Below are 26908 nucleotides of genomic sequence, written 5' to 3'. Positions count from 1 at the left end.
ATGACATCTTTATTTCTGATTTTGTAGAGTGTTGCCTTTACAGCCCTTACAGCTGGAAATTTAGAGCAGTAAATTCAGAGAAGAGCTCTGAGAAGACTGTTCATATTTCAGGTCCTTTATCAGCAAGGTCTCCATCAGGGCCAGCAGGAAAAGTCAACACACAGGCAACAGCCAGCAGTTTCCACAGTATCTCTACGCGTAGACACGTAAAACGCAGCTATTTTACGAAAACGCTTTCATGTCAACTTGTTCATGGTTTCGATGTTTCATCATTTGGGAGTGGTGATTAGCTCGACTACCCATGAATTAAGGTATTGCGAAACTAAAAGACCTGACGATTCTCCGTGCAAAACAACTCTGCCTTTTCATTAGGAGGCGATAAAGGAAGAGAGGAGAATTCAACTGTAAACTCGTAGCATGTGTTCAAAGCTGCTCTTCGCTGGAATAGCAAGGAATACGGGTTTAGCCACACAGATGCTTGTTCTAGGCTTTTGCCGTATAAAATCAGTAACATTGTGTTGCTAGCTGTGAACGTAAGCCCTACATCATGGAGCAGCCCTCAACAGTGACATAAAATAACCCACGGAACCTCCCACGTTGCTGAACGCCACTCCGTAGGCAGCTTGAAATATGTAAGCGACTCAGAAGCACCGCATTGCAGAGGAAGGTTTTCTTCCGGTCGGGGTGGACGCTGAAATGTTCAGACACATCAGAGACGTGGAATTCCACCTAAAACAGCTCCCCCGATCCTCTTCTCCCCGGAATAACCACACTGCTTACGTTCGCTTCTAAAGACCAGTCCAGGGAAATCCTGAAAAGAGAGGCTACGCTAAAGCATCGCCCACATTACAGAGCTCCAGGCCCGTTCGCATCAAACGGGGCGAGAGAGCTTAAAACACGGAGCCCAGTCACTCAGCGCCTCTGTCCTGCGCAGTCGCTGTGAGCAGCACCCGTACCGGGCTGTGATCGGGTCGGAAGAGACGAGACAGAGTTCCTTTCCCTGGGGGGCGCGACAGGTGCCCAACCCCTGTGCTCCCAGGATGCAGCACTTTGGATGGGGCTCTGGGAGGGTGTGTGTCCTTGGGGGACAGGTGTCGGGGTAGGTCCACGTGGAGAGCCGGGCCTTCAGAGAAGGAATGGCTTGGCAAACAACGGAGATTTCCGGCTGGGGGGAGGGGCAGCACCCCAGGGAGAGGAGGCCCTGGAGCGGGGCGGGTCCCTGGAGGGCCGTTGTCACACAAGTGCGCGTGGCCTGAGGGCTGAGAAAGGAGGACCCGAGCTCGAAGTTCTGGGAGAGGTTTGGGGAAGAAACGTGTGGGCGGAAGAGGCAGTCACAGTTGCCATGACCTTAACCCGGGGGCGGCAGGGGTGATCGTGACAACGCAGTGGGGAGGGGGGCAGGTGTGTTTCTTGGGGGAAATGGGGGAAAGTACTGACCTTGGCTGTAAGCATTCCTGACCCATGAAACAGATCCTTGCTGAGTGCCTGCTGCGTGCTGGCTGTCTGGGCGCTCACGCCCCGGGGGCGGACGGTAGAGTCCTTACAGACTTCGGGTTGGCTGCAGGGACCCCGACGGAGAAACGCAGAGCCACGCAGGAGACCTCGGGGTGGGGAGGCCCGTGTCTGGGAAGCCCCCGCCATGCGCTGCGCGGTCCCGCCTGTGGCCGAGATCCCGTTCCTGACCCCGTGGGACTTTCACTCGATTGAGGGTTGCGATCAAGGGTTGGGGAGCAAAGCAGTCAGAGTCGGAAGCTCGCCCCCGACCCCCACTCACTAACTTTGTGACCAAGCTTGTCTCCTGGTCTGCGGAACGGGACTCTGCTAGGCTGAGCCCGAGAGGTCGTGCTGTGGTGGATGGGGGCTCCGGGAGGGGGCGCGGGGGCCCTGGGGTAAATGCCCACGTGTGGCCGCAGCGGCCGGGCGCGACGCGGTCCCCGAGTACCCGCGCTGCAGTCGGGGCAGCTGGCGCCGGGCCGAGCCAGCTGTGCTGGACGGGCTCCCTGGCGTCCAGGGTGCTCTCCTGGGGGCCGTCTGGAGCCCGGTTCCCGCCCCAGCGTGGTCAGCCCGCGTGCGCGGCCCCTGCGTGGAGCTCGCCGGGCCGGGGGCCGGGCCGCTGCCCTCACACCACATCCCCTGCCCCTCGCGCGGCTCCACTCCAGGGCAGAGCTCGGCGCTCCGCCGAGGCCACCGTTCACAGGGAGAGCTGCAGCGAGGAGGTGCAGGGTGGCCCGTAGTACCGGGTGGGCGCCGGCCGTCCCTGGGGCGTGAGCAGGGGCTCGGACGGGGCCTTGAGACTCCTGTCCCACCACCGCCTCCTTCACAGAGAGGGGCTCCGGTCCCAGAACCGGGCGCAGGGCCGGCTTTGGCTGGCCTTCCTTTGCCCCGTCCACCTCCACGGCATCCCTATTCGCCGCAGGCCCTGGGGGCTCGGGCCGGGGTGGGTGGCCGTCGGGCCAGGGCGGCCCCAGGTGCCCAGAGGCCCCTCTGCAGGCTGACAGGTTGGGGCCGGGCTGAGCACTTCTCGCCCGGGGCCTCTCCCCTCGCGGGGCCGCACAGAGCCCCAGCCTCCTTCTCTGGGCATCTGCTCAGTGCGCCTGTGACCCTGCAAAGAGTCCGCGCTGCACACCTGAGGGGAAGCAGCAAAACCAAGTGAGCGTCGCCCTGAACCGAGTCCAGGGCTGCGCTCCGGCCCAGCTTCCTCCCCAGACTGGCCTTGTGGGTTCCCCCTCACCCCAGAGGCCCGGGGCCTTCAGAGTTGGCGTCTCCTGGCCGAGGTGGGCCCCTGTTGGTGCCAGTGGGCCATGTGGAATTGCTGCGGCCGCCGTCCTGGAACCACCTGAGGCTCTCGTCGGCCTCCGCCCCTTTCCGGTGTTTGTCCGCAGACGCGTCATGCCCGTCGGGGGAGCCGCGCTCCTGCCCGGTGTTTTCATCCAATGACTGAGCACGAGGCACCGCTCGGAGGCGCGACGTCCCTGGGACCAACTCCTGGTGGCAGGAGGCGGCCAGCCCTGCACTTCCCGGGGCGCTTCCAGTGTCTCCTCTGCGTCGTCTCTTGGCCCCTGGTTTGTTAAGGATGAAGACGCATCTTAGACGGGCACACAGTCTGCAAACATGACACGGAATGAAGGGCAGCGTCCTGGGAAGGAGCCGGTGGGGGTCACGTGACGCGGGGCAGTGCCTACAGTTCTGTGACCAGTGACTCCTCGTGTCTGCGCGCAGCTGTCATTTCCAGAAGACTTTCACACGCACTGGACTGTTATCTCAGCCGAGTTGGCAGAGCGTGACCCAAGCTCTTGTTGTATCTGTGGACATGAAAGCCACGCTCGGTCATGGGCAGCGCACAGCTCGGACCCCAGCCTCCATGACGTCGGCCGCTCTGGCTACAAGCGCAGCACCTGTCAAGGGCTGCTGGGCGGCCCGTCGCACTTGGAGCCCCTCCAAAGCTTCCATCAGGTCAGCCTGATTATTTTCCACTGCATCTTCCTGAAAGGATGTTATGATTTTCTAGTTGTTTGGTGGCTGGCGATAAATCAGGCCTTTCTGATGTCATGTGAAAGGGCCCTGTGCTTTCTTGTGCAGCGGCCGCAGGCTGAAGGGGTCGTGTCGGCAGGACACCGTGGACGCGGCTGGCTTAACCCTTTCCCTGCTCGGTCAGGCACGGCCAGGCTGCCCGCTGTGGGGGCATGGATGGAGCTGAGGGGCCTCCCTCCCACACGGGCTTCGCCAGACTTCCTCCACTGAGAGGCTTGGCATCAAATCAAGATTCAAAACAAGACAGAGTGTCCACGGAATGACAGAGGAGACCGCAGGTGATTCTACAGAAGGAATCCTTTGGAAGGGTCTCTGTCTCATAATCATGAAAACGAGAGGTTTCCCTGAAAAGAGGACAACGTCTAACGGCCGAGGGGTCGTGATAAAATGGGACTCTCGTACTTTGCTGGCAGCGCTCAGTTCCCACGGGTCTCCGAACGCCGCGAAGAGGTTCTCACTGGGGCACCGGTCCCGGCGTTCTCCGTGAATGCTCTCCCACAGCTCTGTCCCCTGGCCAGTCCTCTGCCTCCTCCAAAGTGGGCCCCGCTTCCTGCGTCCTCACCGCTACGCCTGGTCCCGGCCGCCACCGTTCCCCGCCACCTGCGTGGCCACCATCCCCTGGCCTCCCCTGGTCTCCAGCCGCTCTCACCCCGCTCGGCGGCCACAGTGAGGTCGGAGACACCCAGCCGAGCCCGTGCTCAAAGCCTCGCGGGGCTCCACGCAAAGCCAGACTCTGGACTCAGTCGGGCTGATAAGGTCCACAAATCTTAAAAGTAAAGCAGGTTCTTTCTCGGCAGGTGTCACACACACACGCACACGCACGCACACACACACACACGCACGCACACACATGCACGCACACACACGCACACACAGGATTTCGTAAAAAAAAAAAAAAAAAATTAAACTCAAGCAGGTTTAGGTGCTGTGTCCCACCCTCTCGAGACCTTATGGGGCAGAAGAGGGGCCGTGGCCGCAGGGGAGCTCGAGCTGCGCCCAACACCGACAGGGACCCACTCTTGCAGGAGGAGACGAAGGGCAGGCAGCCCTCAGGAGGTCCGCGGTGTTCTTGCTGCACCAGAAGAGGGTCAGCCCTTCCTTGCACACACAGCAGGCGCTGGCGCAGCAACAGGCCCTGCCCTCCGCCCCGGGAGGCCCCGTGGGCACTGTGTCCTGCAGGCCCGCTGGGCACGGTCCTGCCTCTCAAGGGCGGGTGCCCAGACCTCATCCCTTCAAGAGCGGCCAGATGTTTCCAGGCTGAGTGACCCAAGCACAACGCAGTGGCAGATCTTTAGGAGGGAAGGGGATTGTGTGTGAGAGTTGGAGCATTCCGGGCAAAAAGAACTCACCCACCCTTGTAAAACACAGAGCTAGAAGTCAATCCCACACTTGCTTTCAAAAATTACATTGGCGTCAGAAAATCAGACTTTCAAAGTACATCAGGCTGAGGTGGCCAGTTTATAGCTGTGGCCCACGGGCTGCAGGTGCTCTAAGGGACCATCAGTGACTACAGAATAAAGGTGTGTGACAACATGGCTCTGCTGCGAAGGTCCTGGGTCTCGTGATGGGAATTACCCCGCGGGCCAGTGTGATCGCCAAGGTCCTCTGGGCTCCAACCACCTTGTCACCCTGTCCAGACTCAGTGGCCTTCCCTCCATCCCTGAAAGACCCTGCTACCCCAAAGCTTCACGGGACGCTTTTTCTCATCCGTCAAATAAACGTCACCACTTCAAGGAGGGCCTGGCCCTGTTTTTCAAGCTCCCTGTCCGTCAGCTTTCTGCCCTGAGCTCCCTGTGGCTGAGGCGGGCTTGTTCACGTCTCCTGTCCTCTGCACTGTCCCTCCTGCTGAAACAGAAGCTCATGACAAGGCCTTGTCTAGTCCAGGGCTGCTTCCCCAGCGCCTAAGGCTGTAAAGCTTTGACAACGGTCAAGAGCATGTGAAATGATTACAGTAATTGCAGAAAAACAGAATACCAAGTCTGTTACCATTATTCAAAAAATGATGATCTAGAAACAGAAGTTAGGTTAGGGTGCAAGGTAAAAGCGACATACCTGTAAAAGGAAAACTGGAAGACGACCCACTTCAGAAGATTGCATTTTCATCCCTGCTGTTACTATAAGATATGAAGAGAATTGCTTTCCCTCCCCCTTGGTGGTAAAAGCAGCACTAGCCAGCCTGTTGTCACGATGAACTAGAAATGGTGCCGGCTGCTTTCCACGTGTAACCGTGAATCCTCACGGCAACCTTGCCTGGAGGGCCGTGTTTCCCCACTTCACAGATTTAACACCTGAGGCTCAGAAGCACTGAGAACTCCCCCAAGGCCACACAGCTCAGTGCCTGAGCCACAGATGAAGCCAGGTCTCCCAGTGGTGTCTGTGCTGTCAGCGTCTAAGGAGCTTCTGTTATTGAGATAAAATGTGTGTGGTGAAACGCGCAGATCTGAACCCGCTTTGACAAACGCACACCCTCACGTACCGGACACACCCTCCGTGTAAGGCCCCCCCCACCCAGGGTCCTGCAGCACCTTCCCTGTCGACCCCTTTTGCTTGTAACCAACAATCTCGTTTCCCCCACCTTCAGTTAGCTTGCCGGGTCTAGAAGCCTCACGCACGCTGGACCATAGGTGTCCCTCTGCTCTGCCCGTCTTGTCACCCAGCGCTGGAATGCGTTGATGTTTCCACTTGGTTTAGTCTTCATTCGTCAGAGGCCTCTTTGCCACTCAAATGAATGTCCACAAAGCTTGTTGTTACAGTGCTTTCTGGGGAGGGCTTGTCCTGCTGGGCATTGTGAGTGCTGGCTTCTGGTCCAGCGCGCGGCCACTAGATGGCTTTGTGACGTTCGTCAAGTGGCTTGATTTAAGTATCTCTGTAGCCGTGTTCGGAAATGGGATTCTGTCTCTCTTACAGAGATGGAAAAGCAAACACACCCGGTGACCGGGCAGTGTAGCTACGCCACAGCCTGGTAAACCCGCTACTAACAGGAAACCAAATGAATGGACAAATAGAATTGTAGGAAACCTAAAGATCCGTCTTCATACTCATTTTTCCCCACGTCTCTCAAAAACCTTACTAACAAACGTCATAGCAGTCATCTTAATTTTTCCTCAAATACGAAACTCCCCAGAGAAACAACCAAAAAGCAAGAAATTGGATGCTGTCAGTGGCCTGGTCAGCCTTAGCACGCCTTAAGAAGTTACTGAGGGGGCTTCCCTGGTTGCGCAGTGGTTGGGAATCCGCCTGCCGATGCAGGGGACGCGGGTTCGTGCCCCGGTCCGGGAAGATCCCACATGCCGCGGAGCGGCTGGGCCCGTGAGCCATGGCCGCTGAGCCTGCACGTCCGGAGCCTGCGCTCCGCAACAGGAGAGGCCACAGCAGTGAGAGGCCCGCGTACCGCAAAAAAAAAAAAAAAATGTTGTTACTGAGGGAATGTATGTTTGAATGACCGTCACGTCATTTCTGCTTTGGTTGGGGAAAAGGAAGGGAGGGAGGAAAGATGGTTGGATGGATGGATGGATGGATTGATTATTGAAGTGAGGTTTCTTAAGTTTGAGTAACCTGATGTACTATACAAGCTGAGAAAAATCCTGAAGGAAAAAATATCCCATCCGTGTCGTAGAAGCATCCACATTACTTACGATACTCTTCAGTACTAATGTTCAAAGGTGGGGGTGAGGGTGCGGGCAGATTTCTAAGGGGCCGAGTAATCTAACAGCTAGAAAGGAAATCGCCTTCCCCTTGTGCGTGTGGCGGTCACGGGTGGCCTGAGTCGGCCCCCCCGGGTGAGGGGGCGTCAGGCTATAGGTGAGTGAACACGGAGCCGCGCCTTCGCCCCACAGGTGCTTCGCAGTTGCTTTGCAGGTGCTTTCATCCCTAGGAAAGAGGCCCCCTGAAGCAGTTACAGGATCTCTTGAGTTGCATTTTGATTGTCTGGAGGTTTCATGAGCTGACGTATGTGCAGTGCTTGGAGGGTAGAAAGTACTAAGTGGCAAAGGAAGAGCGGCCCGGCCTTGTGCTCCAGAGGGCCACCAGCCAGCTGTGTGACAACCCTCTTTAATCGGTCCACTTAAAGGAGCTTTATCTGCTTTCCGCGGGGTTTGTGTCACCTCCTACTAGCCTGGGTCATATTTACACCCTAGATCCAGTTATTAACAGTAAGCAGTAATTTCCGACAAAGATGGTGCTGGCTTTGAAGCCTGGGATGCTGAGGTCACCAACAATCTTATCTCCCTTTCATTAACCGGCTCTGCATTGCCACTGCAAGTCAGCCCCGCATCAGCCGGTCAGAGTGACCATCAGGGAAGGAATCAGAATCCGGAGGCTCCAGTGACAGGACTTAATCGAGCTTCCCCTGGGCCGATGCTCCCATGAGCACCGCAGATCAAGGAATGACGCTAACAGAGAAGTGAGCGCTGCGGTTGCTATAGATGCAGGCCAGATGCAGGAAGGTGGAACCTCGGAAGTACGTGTGCTGCGAGGCCGCACCCCCAGACCTTATTGGCTTACTTTATTTAGCGCAACCATGACGCACCCACCTGTGCTTCCACAGCCCCCAGACCTCCTGGGCAGCTTCGAGAAACACTTTCCTCCGCCCAGTCCACTCAGGCTGAGCCTGGGTGAGCCGGACAGGCCCCGGAGGCCCAGGGGCTGGCCGGTACAGAGGCTGGGGCGCCCCCGGGGCCTGCTTCTCTGTCCCGGGAACGGGGACGGGAGCCTGGGGCTGACGGCCAGGGACAGAAGCCGGCCTGGGTGTGGGGCACGTGCCCGCTCCACGCGGGAGCGCCGTCTTCATCTCCGCTCCTCCTGAGCACGTCTGCCTGAAAGGACTTTTCCCAGGATATTTTTAAAGCTCTACTTAAAAGGAACTTGGTGTGTTTCATCCTGTATTTCCCTGTATACTTGTGTGTCTGTATTTCTTCCCTTTTCCCTAACTACGTTTGTCCTTTTCTGCTAATCATATTTTCGAAATACAAATGAAAACAGATGCATCTCTATGTAGGCTGCACTGTAAATGCCGTTAATTGGGTTCTCCCTTTATAAAGTGAATCCTTTTTTTTTTAACCACCACAGGCTTTATTTACAGATTTCCAAGTGGACACCTAAGGAAGACAGTGTTCTCGTTCACTTTTTCAGAAAGCTCTGCTGTGCCGGACAGACTTCATCCGTGTCTGAGGCACGCCCAGAGGCGGATTGTTTCTCCCCCCTTGGTTTGGTAGCTCTTAGTAGCAGCTGGTTCCACATGACAAGTTCTACCAGTTGGAAATGAGTGGTCCCCAGCCCAGAAACATGGGATCAGTGGGGACGGGGGGGGGGGTGGCGGGGAAGCGTCCTGGAGATCCCTTCGGGCACCTCCACCCCCCTGGGGTCAGGACAGCACGTCCCGAGGCTCACCTGCGAGGCCACTGGCAGAGGCGCCCGCACCCCGGCCCCCTGGCACGGGCTGCTTACTCTGGTCCCTCTGCCAGTGGAGCCGGTGCTGACGGACTGCATTTCCCCGAGGGAGAGCCCAGCATTGTTCTCCCCGACGGCAGCCCCGCTGACAGACAGCCCCTCTGAGGCCGCTTCCTGAGCAGACCAGACGGCCGTTTTCTTCTTGTCTCTTATCGCCCCTGTCATTAGACAAGAGGCCGGGCTTCAGCTTCCCTGGTGCTGATGTGCACAGGCGAGGGGAGGGGCCGTGCCGGGCGCCCTGACTCAGGCTGCCGCGGTGCGCACTGCTCTGGGCTCGCGGCCTCTTTGGGAAGGTTTCAGTCAAAGGACATCAGTGTGAACATGAAGAGTTTAACCTGCCCGACAGAGACAGACTCTACTGCAGACTTTCTGGGGGAACATCCAGACTTTGTGTTTTCCCGTTCTTACCGACCGTCAGCTGCGCATCTCCACCCGTGACTGGGACGGTCGTGCAGCTTTACAGGTTTTCCCATCGACTGTGTTGCTGTTGTTAGCAGTTCTGTCTTTCTAAAAAGGAGCATTTCCCCCAAGAGGAAGGCATTAGCATCAAGTGACATCAGGAACCAAATTCACTGGCATTCTTTTATTCCCTTGGAAGCTCAGCTATTCCTCAATTTGGCTTTTTTAAGAAAAGTGGGAGGAAAGCGATGAACATGCAGCAGCGCTCACAGTCCGAGCCTTAAATCCTTGAATCAAGCAGGGCTTCTGTCGTCCTGGTGTCTGTGCCCTTCTCCTTACTGACGTCACTCGAGTCCAGATCCTTCAGTATCTGCACCTTAGAAATGTGACAACGTCCTGCCAAAAGAGCTCACGCTCCCAGAATGTTTCTCCACCTAAACAGGTGCCCTTTGCGAGACGTACACATCACTTGAAATTAATATTAATGTTAATATTAGTATGAACATTTTCCTGGGAATTCTCTGGCGGTCCAGTGGTTACGACTCCGCACTTTCATTGCCGAGGGTGAGGGTTCAATTCCTGGTCAGGGAACTAAGGTTCTGTAAGCCGTGCTGCGTGGCAAAAAAAAAAAAAAAAAAAAAAATTAAATATTTCCTAATGTAACCTCAGTGAAAGAGTGAGAAAAAGAAATGAGACTATGAATTTTGAAAAGAAATATGATAGACTCTGCTTGACAGCTTCACCACAGTGATTCTCAGGAAAGTGGCTGAGTATCAAGGGAATTTAATGTGCTAAGTAATGACCAAAGGCAAGTAAGATTGGGGGAGGGGAGGAGATCCAAGCCGGTGTGTTAAAGGTGTGCTGTTATCCTGATGAGGATGAAACGGCGCCCAGAAGACTGTAGTGAGCGTGTAAGACGGTGACACAGCATGGGCCCTGCTTCCCTGGGTTTTGCGTTAACTACTGTGGGCGCAGGAACTGGCCTAATGACTTTTCCAGGACCGGGTCTGGCCCTTTATCACTTCACTATAACAAGAACAGAAGCCGGGAAAGCCGGAAAAATTACTGCAGCAAAACACGCCTTCCTACCTGCGGGGGTTGCCACCCTGACCACCGGCACCCGGGCTTCAGGGCTCCTGGCTGGGCAAGCCCTAAAGGCCGCCCGAGTCCGCAGGCGCCCTGGGGCCCTCGGGCCGTGAAGGGCCAGGGCGTCGGGACACACGCGCCTTCCCTGCTCGTGCTGCTTTGCCGCTGTAAAATGCTCAGCTGACCCTAATCCAATCTGACAAGAATAAATCACAGGGTGAAGCTCACCTAAGGAACACCTGTGGGGACGGGGCGGACACCGGGAGCCAGTCGTCTCTGGGAAACGCCACCTTCACGCACAAATGCTTCATATTTGCCCCAGGGCTTTCTCGCCTCTCTTCTAAAGGAAAGGTCTAGACCACCCAGTGCACGGCGTGCGTTTGGGAAACTGTACATAAAATCATCACTTTCATTCAGCTTTGGCCCCTGTTGTCATACCGAGGCTTTAAGCCTATAAATAAAGAAGGAACTGAACGGTCAGAAGAGAAGAAAAAAACAAAACAGATGAACGTCTTCCTCGCCCGTCCTTGGAGCTGATCACACCCTAGTGGAGAGGGTTTGTGAAGAGTGACAGGAAGCACAGCTCCTGGCCTCCTTCCCCCGCAGGCCAGCCACGTGCACCTCCACTGCTGCATCCCAAACCGTTTCCCTAAAGGACACACCGGGGAGAAATACGAAAGCCCTTCGGGAGGCGTTAAGGGTAAAACAAGCTGGGACGTCCTTCATCTTTCCTACACGTGGATCGGGGCACAAGCCCAGGGGCTGGGCTGGATGTCAGGTTGGAGCAGCTGGCGTCCAGAGCCACCGTTTCGTTTTAATGGAACCTCATCCTTTTCCTTCACAAGATCTCTCGGTGTAAATCAAATTTGAGGGAGACAGAGCCTCGGTAGAAGGTGAAAGGTAGCTGCTCAGCTGGAATATAGGAGTTGTGCTCAGAACTTCACTGGGAAGTTTCACTGGTGCATCTCTGGTTTCAATGAAATCCTTGCACAGTAGCAACGTCTGTTTCTGAGCTTTTGAAAGCCATTTTTCTTCTTCCTTAATTATAGTTCCCTACTTGTTTTTAGATTAAGAACTGCTTGCAGAAAAATACAGGAAACCAAGTTACAATGCAAAGCACCCTTTCCAAGCCTGCTGAGGCCATTTGAAACGGCACCGGTTCTTCGGGTTCTGCTAACCAGGAGTTTAGAGCCCGGCTCACACCCTCTGCAGAACCGGTGACCTCACGGCAGGTGTGGGAAGGGAACAGCGGCCCTGCTCCTTCCAGCCGTGACCGTGACCGTGACCGCTGTGGAACTGAGGGGCCCTGTTGCTTCCTCGTGCCACGTTTCACAGCTCCCTCTGGGGAAAAAGAATGCATATCTTTGTGTGACTCTCAGAGTTGAACAGAGGTATCCTTGAAGTCTGCACAAGTTTATTTAGGGAAAGGAGAGAGAACTAAATTCATTTGTTTTTCCGCTTGTATTTCCAGCTCCATGTAGCACTGTGTTCAACTGCTAATTAGTAATGTTTGCATCTTACTTTTCCTGAAGACTCTGCATGTGGATTTCTAAGGCCAGCAGAAGTAACTTGTTTGACTATTATTAATGCTGGAGAGGAAGCCAGCCCTTCAGCGAAACGAAGTGCCTTTGGGAACTTGATTTACTCCAGCCTAAAATGTGAGGCTGGGTGGTGGAGGAGAGCAGCTGGATGGGCCGTGTTGGAGCAGATTTCAGGCAAACGGTGCAGAAGTGGATCCAGACGCCTTAGCGGACGTGAGCCGGGGGCTGGGCCGGGGCCGGGTGGGCAGAGCGGGTCCTGCCCGCCCCTGCGCCCTTGCCACCTCAGTCCACCTTCCGGGAGCATTGGGAGGACGTGGGGCAGAAGCCTTCAGTTACAGCTTGAGTGTGTTACTTTCCTCGTTGCCGTGGTTTTTAGGCTGTTCTTCAGTATTCCGTGTGGCTGAGATAGCGTCTTCCTGGGGTATGTGTGGTGTGCAGGTTCCTGCCTGTGTCCAGGCAGCCTTCACTGGCCTCCGTTTGAGGGCTCCTGTCTCGTGTACCGCTGGAGGAACACGTTTGCCTCTGGAGGGGCTAACTGTTCATCTTAGCCCCAACATGGTCTATTTCAAAGTCTTTTGCTTTCCTTTCTCTTCTTTCTTTCCTTCCTCCTTCGCGTCTCCCTTTCTGTTTGGAATCATCTTGAAATTCTCATTCCTCTTGCTCGCATCCGTGCGTCCTCAGGACCTGTTCTAGCAGCGGGGCTGGGATGCGGCAATACTTGTCGCTCTTCTGGTTTCCTTCCCAGGAAGTCTCTTCAATGGAGGGAAACCGGGAGGCCTTGGCGGTTTGCAGCTCCCTCCCTGCGCTGGGAGGCCTAGCGGCTACTACTTGAGTCATCTCGTCCTTTTTTATGTGTTTTTATATTTTGATAAGGTCCTGTCAGCTGGGATGAGAAACTCACGAGTGAGAGCACATGGGCCCCGCCGTCGGAGCCGGGCGGCGGGGCAGGGGCTGCGGGGGCAGAGGAGCCCCGAGTGCGAGTGCGGGGGCCGCTCCTTCGCGGGGGGTGGGGTGACGGGGTCCAGATCAGCATTTCTGAGGAAGGGAGAGAACGGACGAAGCAGACAGCCGAGGGCTGCCAGCGCCTGGTCAGCAAGGAGGGGCAGCTCGGAGAGACGCGCCTCTTCCCGCGCGCGTGGGTGTGCAGGGCGCGGGGCTGCGCTGGAGCGAGAGAGGGGCGCCCGGGAGGGGAGGGGGAGAGACGGGGGGGGGGGAGGATGGGAGCGGGGTGGGGGGCGCACCGCAGGGGAGGGGCGGAGGGCGCATCCCCCTCTCCGCTCCCGTGAGACTAGCGCGAATCCGACACGGCTCTCGGGGCGGCGTCCCTGACAACACGAGGCGGAAAAGAAGGTTACTGAGGCCGGCGGGACGCGGTGGCGGCGGCGGGCAGGGACCCCGGGCCCAGCGTCGCGTCCCGAGACGCCGCCCTCGCGGGGCCGCGGGGGACCCGGGAGCCTGTTCCCCGCCGCCGACCGCCCGCCCGTGTGCTCCGTCCCCGCCCGCAGGACTTTCTGCAGGGAGACTGCACCAAAGCCAAGCAGAAGCTCAGCTGGAAGCCCCGGGTCGCCTTTGATGTGAGTGCGTCTCCCGGCCGCTCCGGGCCGGGCCGGGGAGGGACGCGGTGGGGAAGCGCCCCGGGCAGGGGGGCGAGGAGGGCCGGGGAGGGGGCGCCGGCCGCTGCAGGCGCCGCGGTGGAGGGGGCGCCCCGGGAGGGGGCCAGACGCTCCCGTCTCACCAGCGCTCGCGTCCTCCCCGCAGGAGCTGGTGAGGGAGATGGTGGACGCCGACGTGGAGCTCATGAGTACCAACCCCAACGCCTGAGCGCCCAGCGGTGCCCGCGCCCGGGCCGCCGAAGTTTGCAGCAGCCGGGATGGGCTCCGGCGGCGCCCACTCGACTTTTGTCCAGGCCTCCTCTGACCCGTTTTGGTAATCAAGACGTTTTAATCACATACTCACTTGACTTGAAATTATGTCGCTGGACAACTGAAATTGTGGGGCTTTCAGGTGGTTTTTTTCTTTTCTTATTAAAAATATCCTTTCTTAACCTGCATCAACACAGTCCTCGTGCATATTGTCTCCAAGTTACAAAAGCAGCTCTATAAGGACCCCAGAACCAAAATACCCCAATCCCTGCCTGGAGCGAAACAGCTTCCTTCTGGGAGAGCTGCGGCCCGGCCTGAGCCCGGCCTGGCCGGCGCGTCCTCCCGAGCCTCTGCCCCGGACCTTGCTTTCCCCACCTGGTCACGGTAAGCCGCTCTATGCAGCCGATCTGGAAGCCCAGGTCCTGCAGAAAGGCGGCGTTCACACCAGCTCTGGTCTCTGCGACTATAATTAGAACCCAGAGGGCTCCCACCATCTCAAAAGAAGGCTTGAGAAACAGGGAGAGGTGGTTAGAAGAAACTTGAAGGAGGGCAAATATTGCTGGAACATTCCATGCCAGGCTCCTGGGTCACCCAGAGGTCTCTGAGCCCATGCCTTTGCTTGTGGTCTAGGATCTTACACACACTACTTATTTCCAACCTCTTCTCAGTAGTAGATCACTTTTTAAATCTAATTTTGATTTAGTCATTCAACCAGTTTATATTAAGTGCCTAATATATGCTAGATAGCGTGCACATGAACTACATCAGGTTAATTAGAAATCCGGTTTCATTGAGAGCAGCATTTGGGGGCCTGGCTTTAACCGCGTGTGCTCCCGAGCCGTGTAGGGCGTATCTGTGCAGGTTCAGGCAGGTGGACACACGCGTGTGGAATCCACCAGCATTAGGCAAGGGTTTGTGTACAGGTGGAAACCTCTGCGTGAAATGCCATATTTTGCCCCAGAACAAATTAGGTCAGGACTCCTCTCCCCCTCACTCCCCCTCCAAGGAAAATAGAATAGAACTCCACAGCGAATGGAATTCCAGCCTTTGCACATGCCTGTGTGAGTGCAGCTGAACTATTTCTGAATGTCTTCGCGGGCAGGTCTGTGATCTGGGGGGACCCAGGCTCCAGCGGCCGGTGGCAGGAAAGAGGGCTCTGTGTGTGGCTGCCCCAGTTGCTGTGCAAGCACGCTGGCCGGGGCGGCCTGGGCTCCGATGGAGCAGAACTGGGGGCCTGAGCTGGCCCACCCGGGGCTCGGGAGCTGCCCCAGGACAGGCCTTCTCCCAATCGTGATGCTGCTAATTGGAAACAGATGGTCCCTGGAAGGCGGGGCCTCCAGGGCTGGGGGCTGGTGGGCACACACACACTCACATACACACAATCACACACAGATTCACATACATGCAAACACTTACAAATACAAATACACACCTACAAGCATGCCATCTTACACAGCGTCACTCACAGACACTTGGAGACACAACGCAAGCCCGCCGTCACAAACACACAAGGCTCACAAATAAACACACTCACATTCCCCTTAGCCCTGACCCGATGGAAGGCACCCCTCCTCCTCTTCCTCTGACGCCCCTGAGCCCCCAACTTCGTCCCACACCCGGGCTCCGGTGCTCCGTGGCTTGCCACCCAAAGGCTCCTCAGTGAGGACTAGAGAGGGTCCAGGCAGGGGGTTAATGGGGCTCCAGTGGTGCCTTGGTGTTTAATTATTCTCAGAATGGCCTGGAGCAGCGGGTCTGAAGGACACAAGAAGTATTTTTGGTTGCAGCCTTCTCTATTCCTGCACCTCCGATGGCGGGGTGAGGGGTAATTTGGCTTCCTGGCCTCCCCGTGTGTGTGCTGAAAAGGAGGAAAAGAGAACAGATTTGCTTATTTCTCTGCTTGCTTTCTGGGCTGTGAATTTCATTTGGCCATCCTTGAAGACAATTCTTACTAAAGTGTTTCTTCTACCTTAAATCTCACTTCAATTTCAGCGAACTTATTTTGCCCTTTTTCCCTGCTCTGCCAGCTTTGTTCATTTTAGATGTGATAAAATATCTTCCACCTTGATTTTTAAGTAAAAGCTAAGAAAGTGAAACTTTACACTCAAATATGAGAGCAAAGCAGTGAGGCCCCACGCCCGTGCCCTACGTGAGCAGCATGGCGCGTGGGTACCTGGGCAGCGGGGGCCGCAGCCTGTGTCACACCTGCCTGGCGGGCGGCGGTGGGCTGTGTGCTGCCTCTGTTGGACGAGAGACTGGGGCCCAGCCCTGAAAACCTGACACACCTCTACAGCTCGCAGGGGCGAGCATGGGCAGCACAGGCTGCCGACCTTTGAGGGAAGGGCTAAAGTGCTTCGAGGTTAACCTCCACGCAAGACGGCGCCTTCGGAAACTGGATTCCAGGTCTGTGACTGCGCCAGGAAGCCAGTACAGACACTGCTGCAGGTTCCTCTCAGTCTCCCTTAATCGCCTGTACCAACACCAACCCCCAAAATGCACAGAAACGCCGGTTGGTTGGTTGGTCGGCTGCTGGGGAATGAGACCTTCGTTACTAAAGCTCATTGCAGGAGGCAACACCTCAAAATTTCGTTTCAAAACAGCCATAGATACACTGTTTACAAAAAACTTCTGAAGCCCCAAGAAAATTAGCCTCAAAGCACCCCAGGCACCTTGTGTGTACTGGGAATCCCAGCCGGGTACTCTCAGTTTTAAGATGTATGTCAGTAAGTCCAAGTTCACAAGTCGTCTGTTTTTCACAGCCTGCAGCCGGGCGGGTCCGTGGATGGCGTTGGGGGGATGGGGGTGGAGGAGCCGGGAGATGTACCCAAAAATCGTGTGTGTGTGTGTGTGTGTGTGTGTGTGTGGACACGGCTCTTTCAAACATCTCCACGCCCCAACATGCCACCCCACACCTCTCCAAAAATGGCGAGCTTTAATTTTTCACGCACAGCAGCGACAGCCGGGCCACACAGCCGCTCTGGGCCCTACCCCACCGTTCAGTGTCCCCTTCCCCAGGGTCTGGCGCCGCTGTCCCGAGGCCAGGCCGCCCGCGCACACCCGGGGGCTGTGCCACCGCGATTAGCCCGCGAGTACCTCTCCAGCCATTTCGGGTCGCGGCCCGCGAGGCCACCGCTGCCCCACCCCCGAGGCCCGCGACGGGTTGTCCCACCGGCCGCAGGAGGCCATCCGCAGGCCCCGTTCCGAGCACCACCCACCCTCACCCTTTTCCTCCGCTGGAGCGTCCCAGCTGGGAGGCCGACGACCGCGGCCTGACCCCAGACCCTGGTTCCCGCCCTGCCTCCAGGGTCAGGGGTCGCACGCAGCGGACGCCCCCTTTGATCTCTAGATTCGGGGACTGGGGCTCCCGGCGCGGAAGCCACTGCTAGGAGGAGCCCCGACGCGTATGCGGGGCCCCGGGCTCCGCCACCCACCGCCTCCGAGCCGCGGCCGCACCGAGGGGCCCGGATCCCAGGACAAGGACCGTAGGGAGACCAAGCGCGCGCATGCGCCGGCCGCGCGCCCCTCCCCCAGCCCTGGCAGCGGGACCCCGCGCACGTGTCCCAGCGCCCTGAGCCCCAGCGCGGTCTAAGACTTGACAGAGAGCTGCAGTTAAGAAGCAGAAAGTCCCAAACGGCTCAGCCCCGGCCTCTCCCAGGCGCCTCCCAGGTGCGCCCAGGGCGCGCGAGGAGACAGCGCTCAGAAGGCCTGACTCCCAACAGGAGGGTGGGTGAACCGGGGGAGGCGGCTGCAGCAGGGGTTCTGGCGACGGCCGCTCCGACGGGAGGCGCTGGGCCCGGGCCGGCCGTGAGGCCCGACTGGAGCTGGAGCGACGGCCCGGGCGCCGAAGTGTCTATTTGGAAGGGGGCACGACCGCGGCTGGAGTTTGGCCTTAAATGGCGAGAAGCCTCCAGGCAAGGGCCATCCGGCGAGGCCTTCCTGTCGCGCCGCTTCTCCCCGACGGTGCCCCGCGGCCCCGGCTCCACCGACCCACCCGGGGACCGGCCCGCAAAGCCGAGCTGCGTTGGGTTGGTTCTCGGTCACTAAACACTGGAAACCACTGCCTGGCACTTCCCGAGGCTCCGCGCAGGAAGCCCCCGCGGGGCCCCGGGGCCGAGGTCCCTCCGGGAATGTCTGGCACCCAGTCAGCCCGGGCCGTGGGAGCCGCGGTGGGGCCTCCCGTGTTCTCCCCGACGGCCCCTCCGCCTCCTCTCGCCGGGACCCGATCGGCCAGCAGCGAGGCCCGGCCGCTGTCCCCATGTGTCCTGCGGGGTGACAATGATAAAAATCCTCTTCGGGACCGCACGGAAGTCCCCGGGGGCGGCTCCAACCGGGCCTGGACCCAGGTGCTGCGCACCGGGCTCGGGCGTGGCCTCCGCGGTGTCAGGGACCCGGTGCGCCGCGGGGGACGCCGAGCCCGCTCAAGTCAGAGGACAGAGTTCTCATTTTTCCTCCACTCGCAGCTTTTTAAGAATCCGATCGCTGCCGCCTAAGCACATGGTCCCCTCTCCTGTCTGGTTTGCACATCTGTAGCCATTAAGGAGACCCAGCACAGCCTCCGGGCCCAATGACCTGCTTTTATACTGAAGGAAATGCAGAGGCCTTAAGAGTTAATGGCGCTAAATGTGCTGGTTTTCCTGCCTCTTCCCTGGGGTAGGTAATGGAGGACGGAAGGTGTCTGTCTCCTCTCTCTCTCCCTCTCTCATCTCTGATCTAACTCATCCCCAAAGCCCTACAACGAACCCCTTCGTTCCCCAACCTCCACTCCTGAGTCCTGGTGGAGCCCCTGGAGAGGTCCTCCTCTGCTCCTAGGCCACGCCGGGGTCCCACCACCCAGGTCACTGGAGACGCCCCACCGCCTGGCTTTGGCCACCTGCCCACTGCTCACTCCCTGGGTTCGCAAACGGCACTCCCAGGCCACCCAAGTAGCACCAAGCTGTGTTGACTTCGGGGGCAAAGGAGCAGCCCACCCAGGGTCCTTCCTGGGAGCGACGTGAGGGACGGCTAGGGGAAGGGGACAGGCAGCGGCTTGGAGGAACCCAAAGGCAGACCAGAGGGAGAAGATGCTCTTTGGTAGAAGAGAGGGAGGTGCCACGTGGAGAAATGAGAGGCCTGGGGCAGCACCCCGAATCCTGCAGGGTCGCCGGCGACCGCTCCTGAGCAGGTATGAATGCCAGGCCCTCTCAGGACCGCCGGACCGGCCTCCCCTGTCCTGTATCTCCTCTGGGAGCTCCACCCTTCTCTCCTGTCTGAAGACACCCAGGCCTCAAGGCAAGCAAATCCCAGATTGTACGGCGTCCCTTCTGATATGCTCGACATGCTGCAAATGTGAAATCAGTGAGGGGAAAAAGTCAATAACAACAAAATAATGTAAAGCAGAGGGCTTCTATGGAGCCAGGGTAAGACAGGAAAGGGCCCAGCAAAGGTCCTCAGTTGCCCTTATGCTCCCTACACCATACTTTGGTTTCCAATAAGGCGGACGTGGTCCATTTTGCTCAATTTTCCACTCCTAATCCCGTGGAGAACATCGTGGAGAAGCGGCTTTCATTCTCCTGAATGGATTTTGGAGCTGGAATTCCTTGGATTAAGGATTGCCCCTTTCCCACCCGGACTGCTCCGTGTGGCCCAGTCTGTCCTGGTCTGTCTGGGGCCTGAGTGCGCGCTCCGGCTGCCGCGTCCGGCCCGGGCCCTGTGCACGGTGGGCATGCGCCCCTCGGGAGGCGGTGCAGGCTGGCGCGGGGACGTCCTAGAGGGGCTTTGGCCCCAAGGCCTTCTGTGGGGGCCTGGGAGGAAGAGGGTGGGAGAAGGAGAGGACAGAAAGGGGGGCGGGGGGCAGAGACACTTAGCACTTAGTGCAGATGATCGATTTACACTCAAAAATGGAGACGTGGAGCAAAGGGGCAGCAGGCCACCCAGTTCCAGCTGCCGATACGGGGCCCAAACAGCCAAGGAAGACTGTGTTTAGGTGCCACCGAAGTGCCGTTACTGAAAAGCTCTTTGCCAGGAACCTCTGGGCCTCCTTCTAAATTGAAATAGGAGCTTTCAGAAGAGCGGGGGGTTTGAAACTGGCGTTTAGGCCCCTGGCACACTTCAGCGGCTCTTTCGCGGTGGCCGCTGCCTGAGTCAGGCAGGCCGTGCCGCCTGGAGCCTCGGGCCCTCTGCTGCGCTGCTCCCACAACTCCTGGGGTGAACACTCTGACAGTCTCTTGGTCCCTTTTCTCCCCGACCCCCCCCCCCCCGAGCTCCCTGCCCTGCTGAAGAACCGCTCACACAGAATCGGCTTCTGTCCCGCCTGGCCAGCTTTACTACATGGCCACCATCAATCTTGCCCCTAAAGCGACATTTGTTTACGGTCGGGTGGGAAGGGCTAATGGCTCTACAAAATGAGTCGACAGGAGTCCAAGGAGATGGCATCGGGACACCAGGCCGGCCCCCGCGGTGGAACTGGGCTCAGAAGCAAATGGGGCCCCTCTCCAGGAGCTCCAAGACGTGGGGTGGGGTAGAAACTGTCGCTCCAACTGCCACCAACAGCAGGGGACACTCCAACTGCCACCAACAGCAGGGGACAACCCTGCTAAGGGAGTCAGGGCCCGGATCCCCTAGGGATGCCTCCTGTCCCTCCTGGGCAGCCTGGCCAGGCAGCCGGACCAGCACAGGGTTCAGGCCTCTCTGGGTTCTGCACCATTAACAACAAAACTAGTGGTTCTCCACCTTAAAACACCAAGACCCCTCCGAAGGGAACAGGGCTGAGAAGAGGTCCTGTCTCTCTTCCACCTATCAAAGTTCGGGGGAGCCACAGGGCTGCAAGGCACTCATTTCCTGACCCTGTTTCTGACCCCGCAGGAAACAGCCGAGGGCTTACGGCCACCAGCACAATTGAGCCTTATTCCCCTGAAAATGTCGATTATTAATGACACAAACTGCATGGCATGATGAATTGTAAAGTGTGTGCTTGTTTGCATGCAGCCTGGTGGAAAGGGGCTACCACCACATAACCCTGGAGAACAGTGCCCACCACGCGTACGATACCCCAAGTGCAAGCTTGTGTATGGCGTGTGGCGCGCTGACGTTTACCTGCTCATGGTAAAAACTGCTAAGGAGTGCCCGCTGTCACACGCAGGACAAAAGTCCTTATTCCCCTAAAACTCTCTACAGAGGCTGACTCCCAAATTAGCCAAGTTCCCCACTGGGTCCCGCCTGGTGTCCTAGGATAATTTCAAACTGTGCTATTTGTTAAAGTATCCAGGAGTTTTTCTTAGAATATTTTACAGCAAAATTATCCTTGTTGCGAAAAAGGTACAAATCAAACGTGCGAAGCACTAAGGTACAAGGAGTGCTGACTTCCGAATACGGAGGCCCCAGCTTCCCAGGGCTCAGGCGGCAGTAGTTGGTTTAAGAAGCCCAAAGCAAATGTACTGAGAGCAGAAAACGTCACATAAGTGGTCCTAAGAATCAGCTTAACGAGCAGGACTTGTGCCCTTCTGCTCAAACACAGCTTCTGAGCAACGACGTGGGTAACTCGCGTAGAAATAACTACTTTCTCTGCATCCGTGTAACTCAAACGCCTTGCCTTCCTAAAGGCCTAACTTTCAAACGTTGGGAAGGAAAGAGGCAGAAATGATTGCCAAGAGGCTCCCACGGCGAGCGCAGAAACACTCCCCGGACGCGGCCAGGGCTTCTCACCGGCCTTTCCTAGGAGTCGAGCGCCGCGCGCCCGGCTCCCTCTCCAGCCACCGGACTCGAGGCCCAGAAAGGACAAGCCCGGGTCGGAAGCGCCGCCGGGCCCAACCGGCCCTCTCCCACCCTCGCCGCGGCGGCCGGGCTCCGAGGGCCGGGCCTGGGCCGGCAGCCGAGGCCGCGGGGACGCAGGAGGTCGCGCGGGCCCCGCCGCCCACCCGCGCGGCCGCTCCAGGTGCCCCGAGGCCTCCGCAAACCAGCCGCGCACGCCGCACGAGGACGCAGCCCGCGCGGAGGCCGCCCGGGCCGCCGCTGGGCAGGTCGTCTGGGCCGGGCCGGGGCCGTCAGGCCGGCGAGGGGAGGGCGCGCAGGCGCCCGGAGCGCGACCCGCCCGTGGCCCCTCCGCCCGCCGCGCTCCGAACGAACACACGTGCGTCCTCCAGACAAAGGCGGCGAGCGCGGCGCGGAGTCAGAGCCCCGCGCCCGGCTGAGACGCGCGGTGAGTCCCTCGGGCCCTCCGCCCCGGCTCCGGCTACCTTCCCCTCGGCGCGGCCGCACCGACCCTCCCGGTCGCGGAGGACTGGGCGCGGGCGTGGGCGGCGAACGGCCGGGACGCGTCGCTACGCTAATTAGACGAGGAGCGTCCGGTCCCAGAGGACGGCGTCGGGGCCGCGGAGACGCACCCCGGCCGGAAACCCCGGGCGGGTCCGGGTCTACACCACCGTCCCCGACTCGGAGAAGTGGGACTGCCAAGCCGCAAAGGTCAGGCTCCCCGCCGCCCGCGCTGCCCGCCTCGGGGGGTGGGGGTGGGGATCGGTGCCCGTCTGAGGGGACAGGGCCGCCGGTCACCTGCGTCCGCTTCCCTTCCGCACCCGGACAGCCCCGCTCCGACCGCGGTCCCTTTGTCCGCCCGCCCCGCTCCACGCTCGGCTCCCACGAATGGGCCGACGCGGGAACGACGAGATTTGTCCGCTGATTTTTCCCCTTCACCACCCAAAGGGGTGGGGTGGGGGCCCTGGGAAGCGCGAGGCCGCCCAGGCTCAGGGCTGCGAATCGGAGCGGGTCGCGCGGCGGGAAGACCGGTCCCGGCCGCCTGCCCCGGGGGACGCCGCGCCCTGCGCGCCTCCCCGGCCGCTGGGCTGCGACTCTGAGCCAGGGACCCAGCAAATCAGAGGCCACGTAAAGCAGTTTTTGACTGGAAGTAGAGTGTATTTATTTGCAGCAATCCTTTAACAATGATCAAATTTTGACAACAAGCAACAGCAATTACTGCTAAGTGTTGCCTCTAGATCGGAGCGGCAGATAGCAGGAAACTGTATTATCTCCAAAACAAACGGAAAGGCCCTGAATGACTGTAATCAAACCGCCATCTCCCCAAAGTCTGATTGACAGGGCAGATCCCCCTACGATAATGAATTTATTACATTTCCTGGGTTATTTACAAAGGGGGAGGGCCGATCCGGATTGCCCCCTAGGTTTAACTGTAAATTAACAAGAAAAATGGGATTGAAAAGAAACCACCTGGACTAAAATGCCCTGCTCTTTGCTCCTTCCTTCTTGTTATTGTTTTAAATCTTTTTCAAAAAATAACTGTTCAACAAACATATCTTCTAAAATAAGTTTCCCAAAGTTTAAATATCCCTTTCCAACCCGCCATACATGTTTTGTTTTTAAATCAAGCCTTCTGCGACAGACATGAAGGACTGTAGATGTGGATGAGTTATATACATACGTTTAAAGCTGGGGTTTTTTCCTCTTAAAAAGGAGTGAAATGAACAGGAAGAAAATCCTCCAGCATTTGGCTCCCAGGGGTGCCTAATACACATCGCGGTTTTTTAATGGGATACACAAGCCGAATCTTCATTATGCGTATCTGGAGGCAGAGCCACCTCTCTCCACACCCAGGTATCACTGCGGTGAGACCGCTGCTGATTCATGGGCTTAACATTTCCAAATCATGTTCAGTCATTACGGAGGAAATGAATTTGTGTATATGCCAACTCGGATCTGTTAAGGAAAATCTCTCTTTACTAGCCACAAAGCAAGCTGCCTATACAGTACGTTTTGCAGAAGATGCTGCAGGAAAAAAAAAATCTAAACAAAAAGAGACTTTTATGTGAAATTTGACAAGGAATAGTCACAGGGTGTCTCCATTTTTTTCAGAGATTTAGGAGAATTGATAATTTCTAGTGTTTTAATCTCTGAAATCTTTTTCTTATAATAAAGGCTGTATGAAAGTATCCAGACATATAGGTCTCATTCAAACTGAATGGTAATTTATTAATAAACAAACAATGAATATGTTCAACAAAAAGAAAGAAAAGATGATAGAATAAGATTAATACAGTTTCCCTTTTTATAATGAAAAAAAGAGCACAATTTAAAGTTTCAGGCAATTTAACGTCAGGTTTTGGAAACACTTTCTGGCGTTTGGTCCACGACATCCAACTACAAATTAAAAATAAATTACTATGTTGCAATTTACATTTTAAAACAAGTCCATGGATAAAAAGAAAGCGATTTTCATATACGGGGACTTCCTACCTCCTTTCAAGAGGATAAAATAGTATCTTACAGGTGAGACGTGAAGGCAGGAGGCGGCAGGGGAAGGGACAGGACAGGAGGAGGAAAGCGTGCTCTCTGAAAAGAAGGAGAAACTTACGTGTTATCTGGAGTAACACTGTCCTTTAACAAACCATGACTCTGCTGTCTCTGTACGAAACAGTTTACGGTTCTGTTTATTGAGTTAAGGCAAAGTGGAGGCGGCTCCGAATCCATCTTTTAAGAAAATGCTCTTCTTCGTGCTGATGAGTTGAAAGTTTGGAGGGATTCTGTTCGCCGGTCTCGTGAACGTTTCACAAATTGGGTTTTTGGTTTCGGTTTTGCATCGACGGTTCTTTTGGCTGCTTCTGCTCTGGGGTCCGGTTCAGTTCGGCTGGGAGGCGGGCAGGGCGGAGGGGTCAGAACTTGCTGCAGTCGTAGACGAAGGCCCCTGACGTGCGGTACAGGGACTGGCCCGAGGGGAAGGCCATCTGACAGCTGCTGTTCCCGTTCACCGGGGAGTTGCTCAGGCCGATCCGCTGCGACTCAAACATCCCCCGCACCGAGTGGAAGTTCTGCTGCTGGCCCGGGTAGCCCGCCGCGGCCGCCGCCGCCGCGCTCGCCAGGTGGCCCAGGTCCCCGCCCGCCTGGTTCAGGTACCACGAGGCCAGGCGGCCTTGGTGGGCCGCAGGGTGATGGCCGGCCTCCTGGCCGCCGCCGCCGCCGCCGTGGCCCAGTGACGAGGAGCTGCTGCTGGTGGCCGGGGGCAGGGAGTAGTCGGGCAGGGGGTCGTCCACCGAGGAGGCGCCGGCGCCCGCGGGCGCGCCCTGCACGTGGCCGCCGCGCTCCCCGGCCGCGTACAGGCTCATGGCCTGCAGGTTGCAGTGGTAGGTCCCAGCGCCCCCGGCCCCGCCGCCCCCGCCCGAGCCGCCCGCGCCGGGGCTCTGGCTGCAAGGGGAGCCGTACAGGGAGCTCTGGCCCGGCGAGTAGGCGCCCAGCGCCAGCGGGGGCGCCAGGCCCGCGCGCGAGGACGCGGCGGCCGGGGCCAGGAGGCCAGAGCCCAGCTCGGCGGCTGCGCCCTGCGGCGACCCCCGCAGCGACGTCATGATGTTGTCCACGCTGAAGCCCTGGCTGTGCGGCGGCGCGGGCGCGGGCGGCTGGCCGGGCTCCGCGCCGTCCAGGCTCAGCGGCCGCGCCGCCGGCAGGCCGCCCGGGGGGCTGCCCCCGCTGGACAGGCTGCTGCTGCTGCTGTCGGGGCTTTCGATTTTGGGCACCGCGGCGGCGCCAGCGCTGCCGCTGCCCAGCGCGGCGGCCGGGGACAGGGGCTGGGGCGGCGAGGGGCACGTACCGTTCTCGGTCTTGATGTCCTGGATGCGCACGGGCGGCGGCTGCGCTCCGGGCGCCGCGCCGTCTGCCTGCTCGGGCGGCGCGGGCCCGGGCTGGCGGCCGGGCGGCGGCGGCGGCGGCTCCTTGAGGTGCAGCCGGTCCTTCTCCTCCTTGTCTTTCACGGCGTCCTTCTTCTTGAAGCGCCGCCGCCGCCGCAGGAAGCTGCCGTTCTCGAACATGTTGTAGGAGTCCGGGTCCAGCGTCCAGTAACTGCCCTTGCCTGGCTTCTTGTCGTCGCGCGGCACCTTGACGAAGCACTCATTGAGCGAGAGATTGTGGCGGATACTATTCTGCCAGCCTTGCTTGTTGTCCCGGTAGAAGGGGAAGCGGTCCATGATGAACTGGTAGATGCCGTTCAGGGTGATCTTCTTGTCCGGCGCGTTCTGGATGGCCATGGTGATGAGCGCGATGTAGCTGTAGGGCGGCTTCACCATGTCCTTGGGCTGCGGCTGCGGCGTGTAGGGCCCGTAGGCGCGGGCCATGCCGCCCGGGTACTGCTCGGCGTGCGCCGGGTGCGAGTACACGCTCATGGGGGCCGGCATGGCGGTGTAGCCGCCCCCGGCCGCCGCCGCCGCGCGGTAGTAGCTCTGCTCGCCGCCGAGGTAGGGCACCACTCCCAGGGAGTTGGGGCTGGAAACGGAGTAGCGCGCCTGCATGGCCCCGCTCGCCGCCGCCGCCGCCGCCCCCCGCCCTCGCTGGGCCGGCCGCCCAGTCCGAGTCCGGGCCTGCGGGCTGGTGCCGGGCCGCCGCCTCCCCTGCGCTCGCCCGGCTCCGGGGCGCCTCCGGCCGCCGAGGAGGCTTGGGGCGGCGGAGAGGGCCGGACGCGGACGCGGCCGACGGCCTAGAACGCGCGCGGCAGCTTCCAGGCGGGAACGGGAAAAAGGAGCCCGAACTAGAAAACAAGCAGACGTCCGGCTCGCCGCGCCGCCTGCGCTTCCAGGAGGCTCTGCCCCAGCCGCCGGCGAAGGCGGCCAGATAACCAGGGCGGGGGGCAGCGCGCCGGCTGCCTGCCCGGGCCCGCGTCACCTTTTTTTCAGTCTCTCGCGCGCCGCCCGCTTAAGGAAGCATTGGGAAAACTTCTGAACTTTTGAGCATCCGTCACCCAGGCGAGGACTTTTTTACGCAGTTACATTTTTTCCGGGCAGTGGAGCCCCGCCCCATCACGGCGGCGGCAGCCAATGGGAGGCGGGAACGCCTCCGAAGGAGCCGGAGGCCGAGCAGCGCCGGCCCGCGCCCCGCCGCGGAGGACCGCGGGGCTGACCACACGCGCGCCGGCCCGCGCCCCTGCCTGCGCCCTCGCCGGAGCCCCGCCCGCGCCCGCAGCCGTGCGGCCCCGCGCCCCGCCGCCCGCGCCAGGCCCTGTCCCCCACCCCGGGCCCTCCGCTGGACGTCCATTGTTCCCGCAGACTTGCCGGGCCCTCCGGGCCCCCCGTAGACCCTTCC

At 58.7% G+C, this 26908-nt stretch overlaps 2 protein-coding genes across 4 annotated transcripts in view; one reads left to right on the top strand and one right to left on the bottom strand.

Annotated features, from left to right (window-relative positions):
• Nucleotides 1-14055, top strand: part of GMDS (GDP-mannose 4,6-dehydratase) — a 479216-nt gene extending 465161 nt beyond the window's left edge. For all 3 annotated transcript variants that reach the window (XM_067751843.1, XM_067751842.1, XM_067751841.1), the window contains 2 exons: nucleotides 13511-13579; nucleotides 13764-14055. In XM_067751843.1, the coding sequence (XP_067607944.1) occupies nucleotides 13511-13579; nucleotides 13764-13826 (132 nt within the window). In that variant the 3' untranslated portion in view covers nucleotides 13827-14055. The remainder of the gene's footprint in view (nucleotides 1-13510; nucleotides 13580-13763) is intronic.
• Nucleotides 14056-23792: 9737 nt separating this feature from the next.
• Nucleotides 23793-26610, bottom strand: FOXC1 (forkhead box C1). The gene has a single exon (XM_067751835.1). It carries the CDS (start codon nucleotides 26119-26121, stop codon nucleotides 24499-24501), a length of 1623 nt encoding a protein of 540 aa, XP_067607936.1. The 5' UTR covers nucleotides 26122-26610; the 3' UTR covers nucleotides 23793-24498.
• Between the last annotated feature and the right edge of the window lie 298 nt (nucleotides 26611-26908).

The sequence above is a fragment of the Pseudorca crassidens genome, chromosome 10 (genome assembly GCF_039906515.1).
Source record: "Pseudorca crassidens isolate mPseCra1 chromosome 10, mPseCra1.hap1, whole genome shotgun sequence".
Lineage (NCBI taxonomy): Eukaryota > Metazoa > Chordata > Mammalia > Artiodactyla > Delphinidae > Pseudorca > Pseudorca crassidens.
This window is presented reverse-complemented; position numbering and strand designations above follow the sequence as displayed.

Coding starts and splice junctions, on each gene's coding strand:
- FOXC1 (XM_067751835.1), bottom strand. CDS start 26,121: ATGCAGGCGCGCTACTCCGTTTCCAGCCCCAACTCCCTGGGAGTGGTG.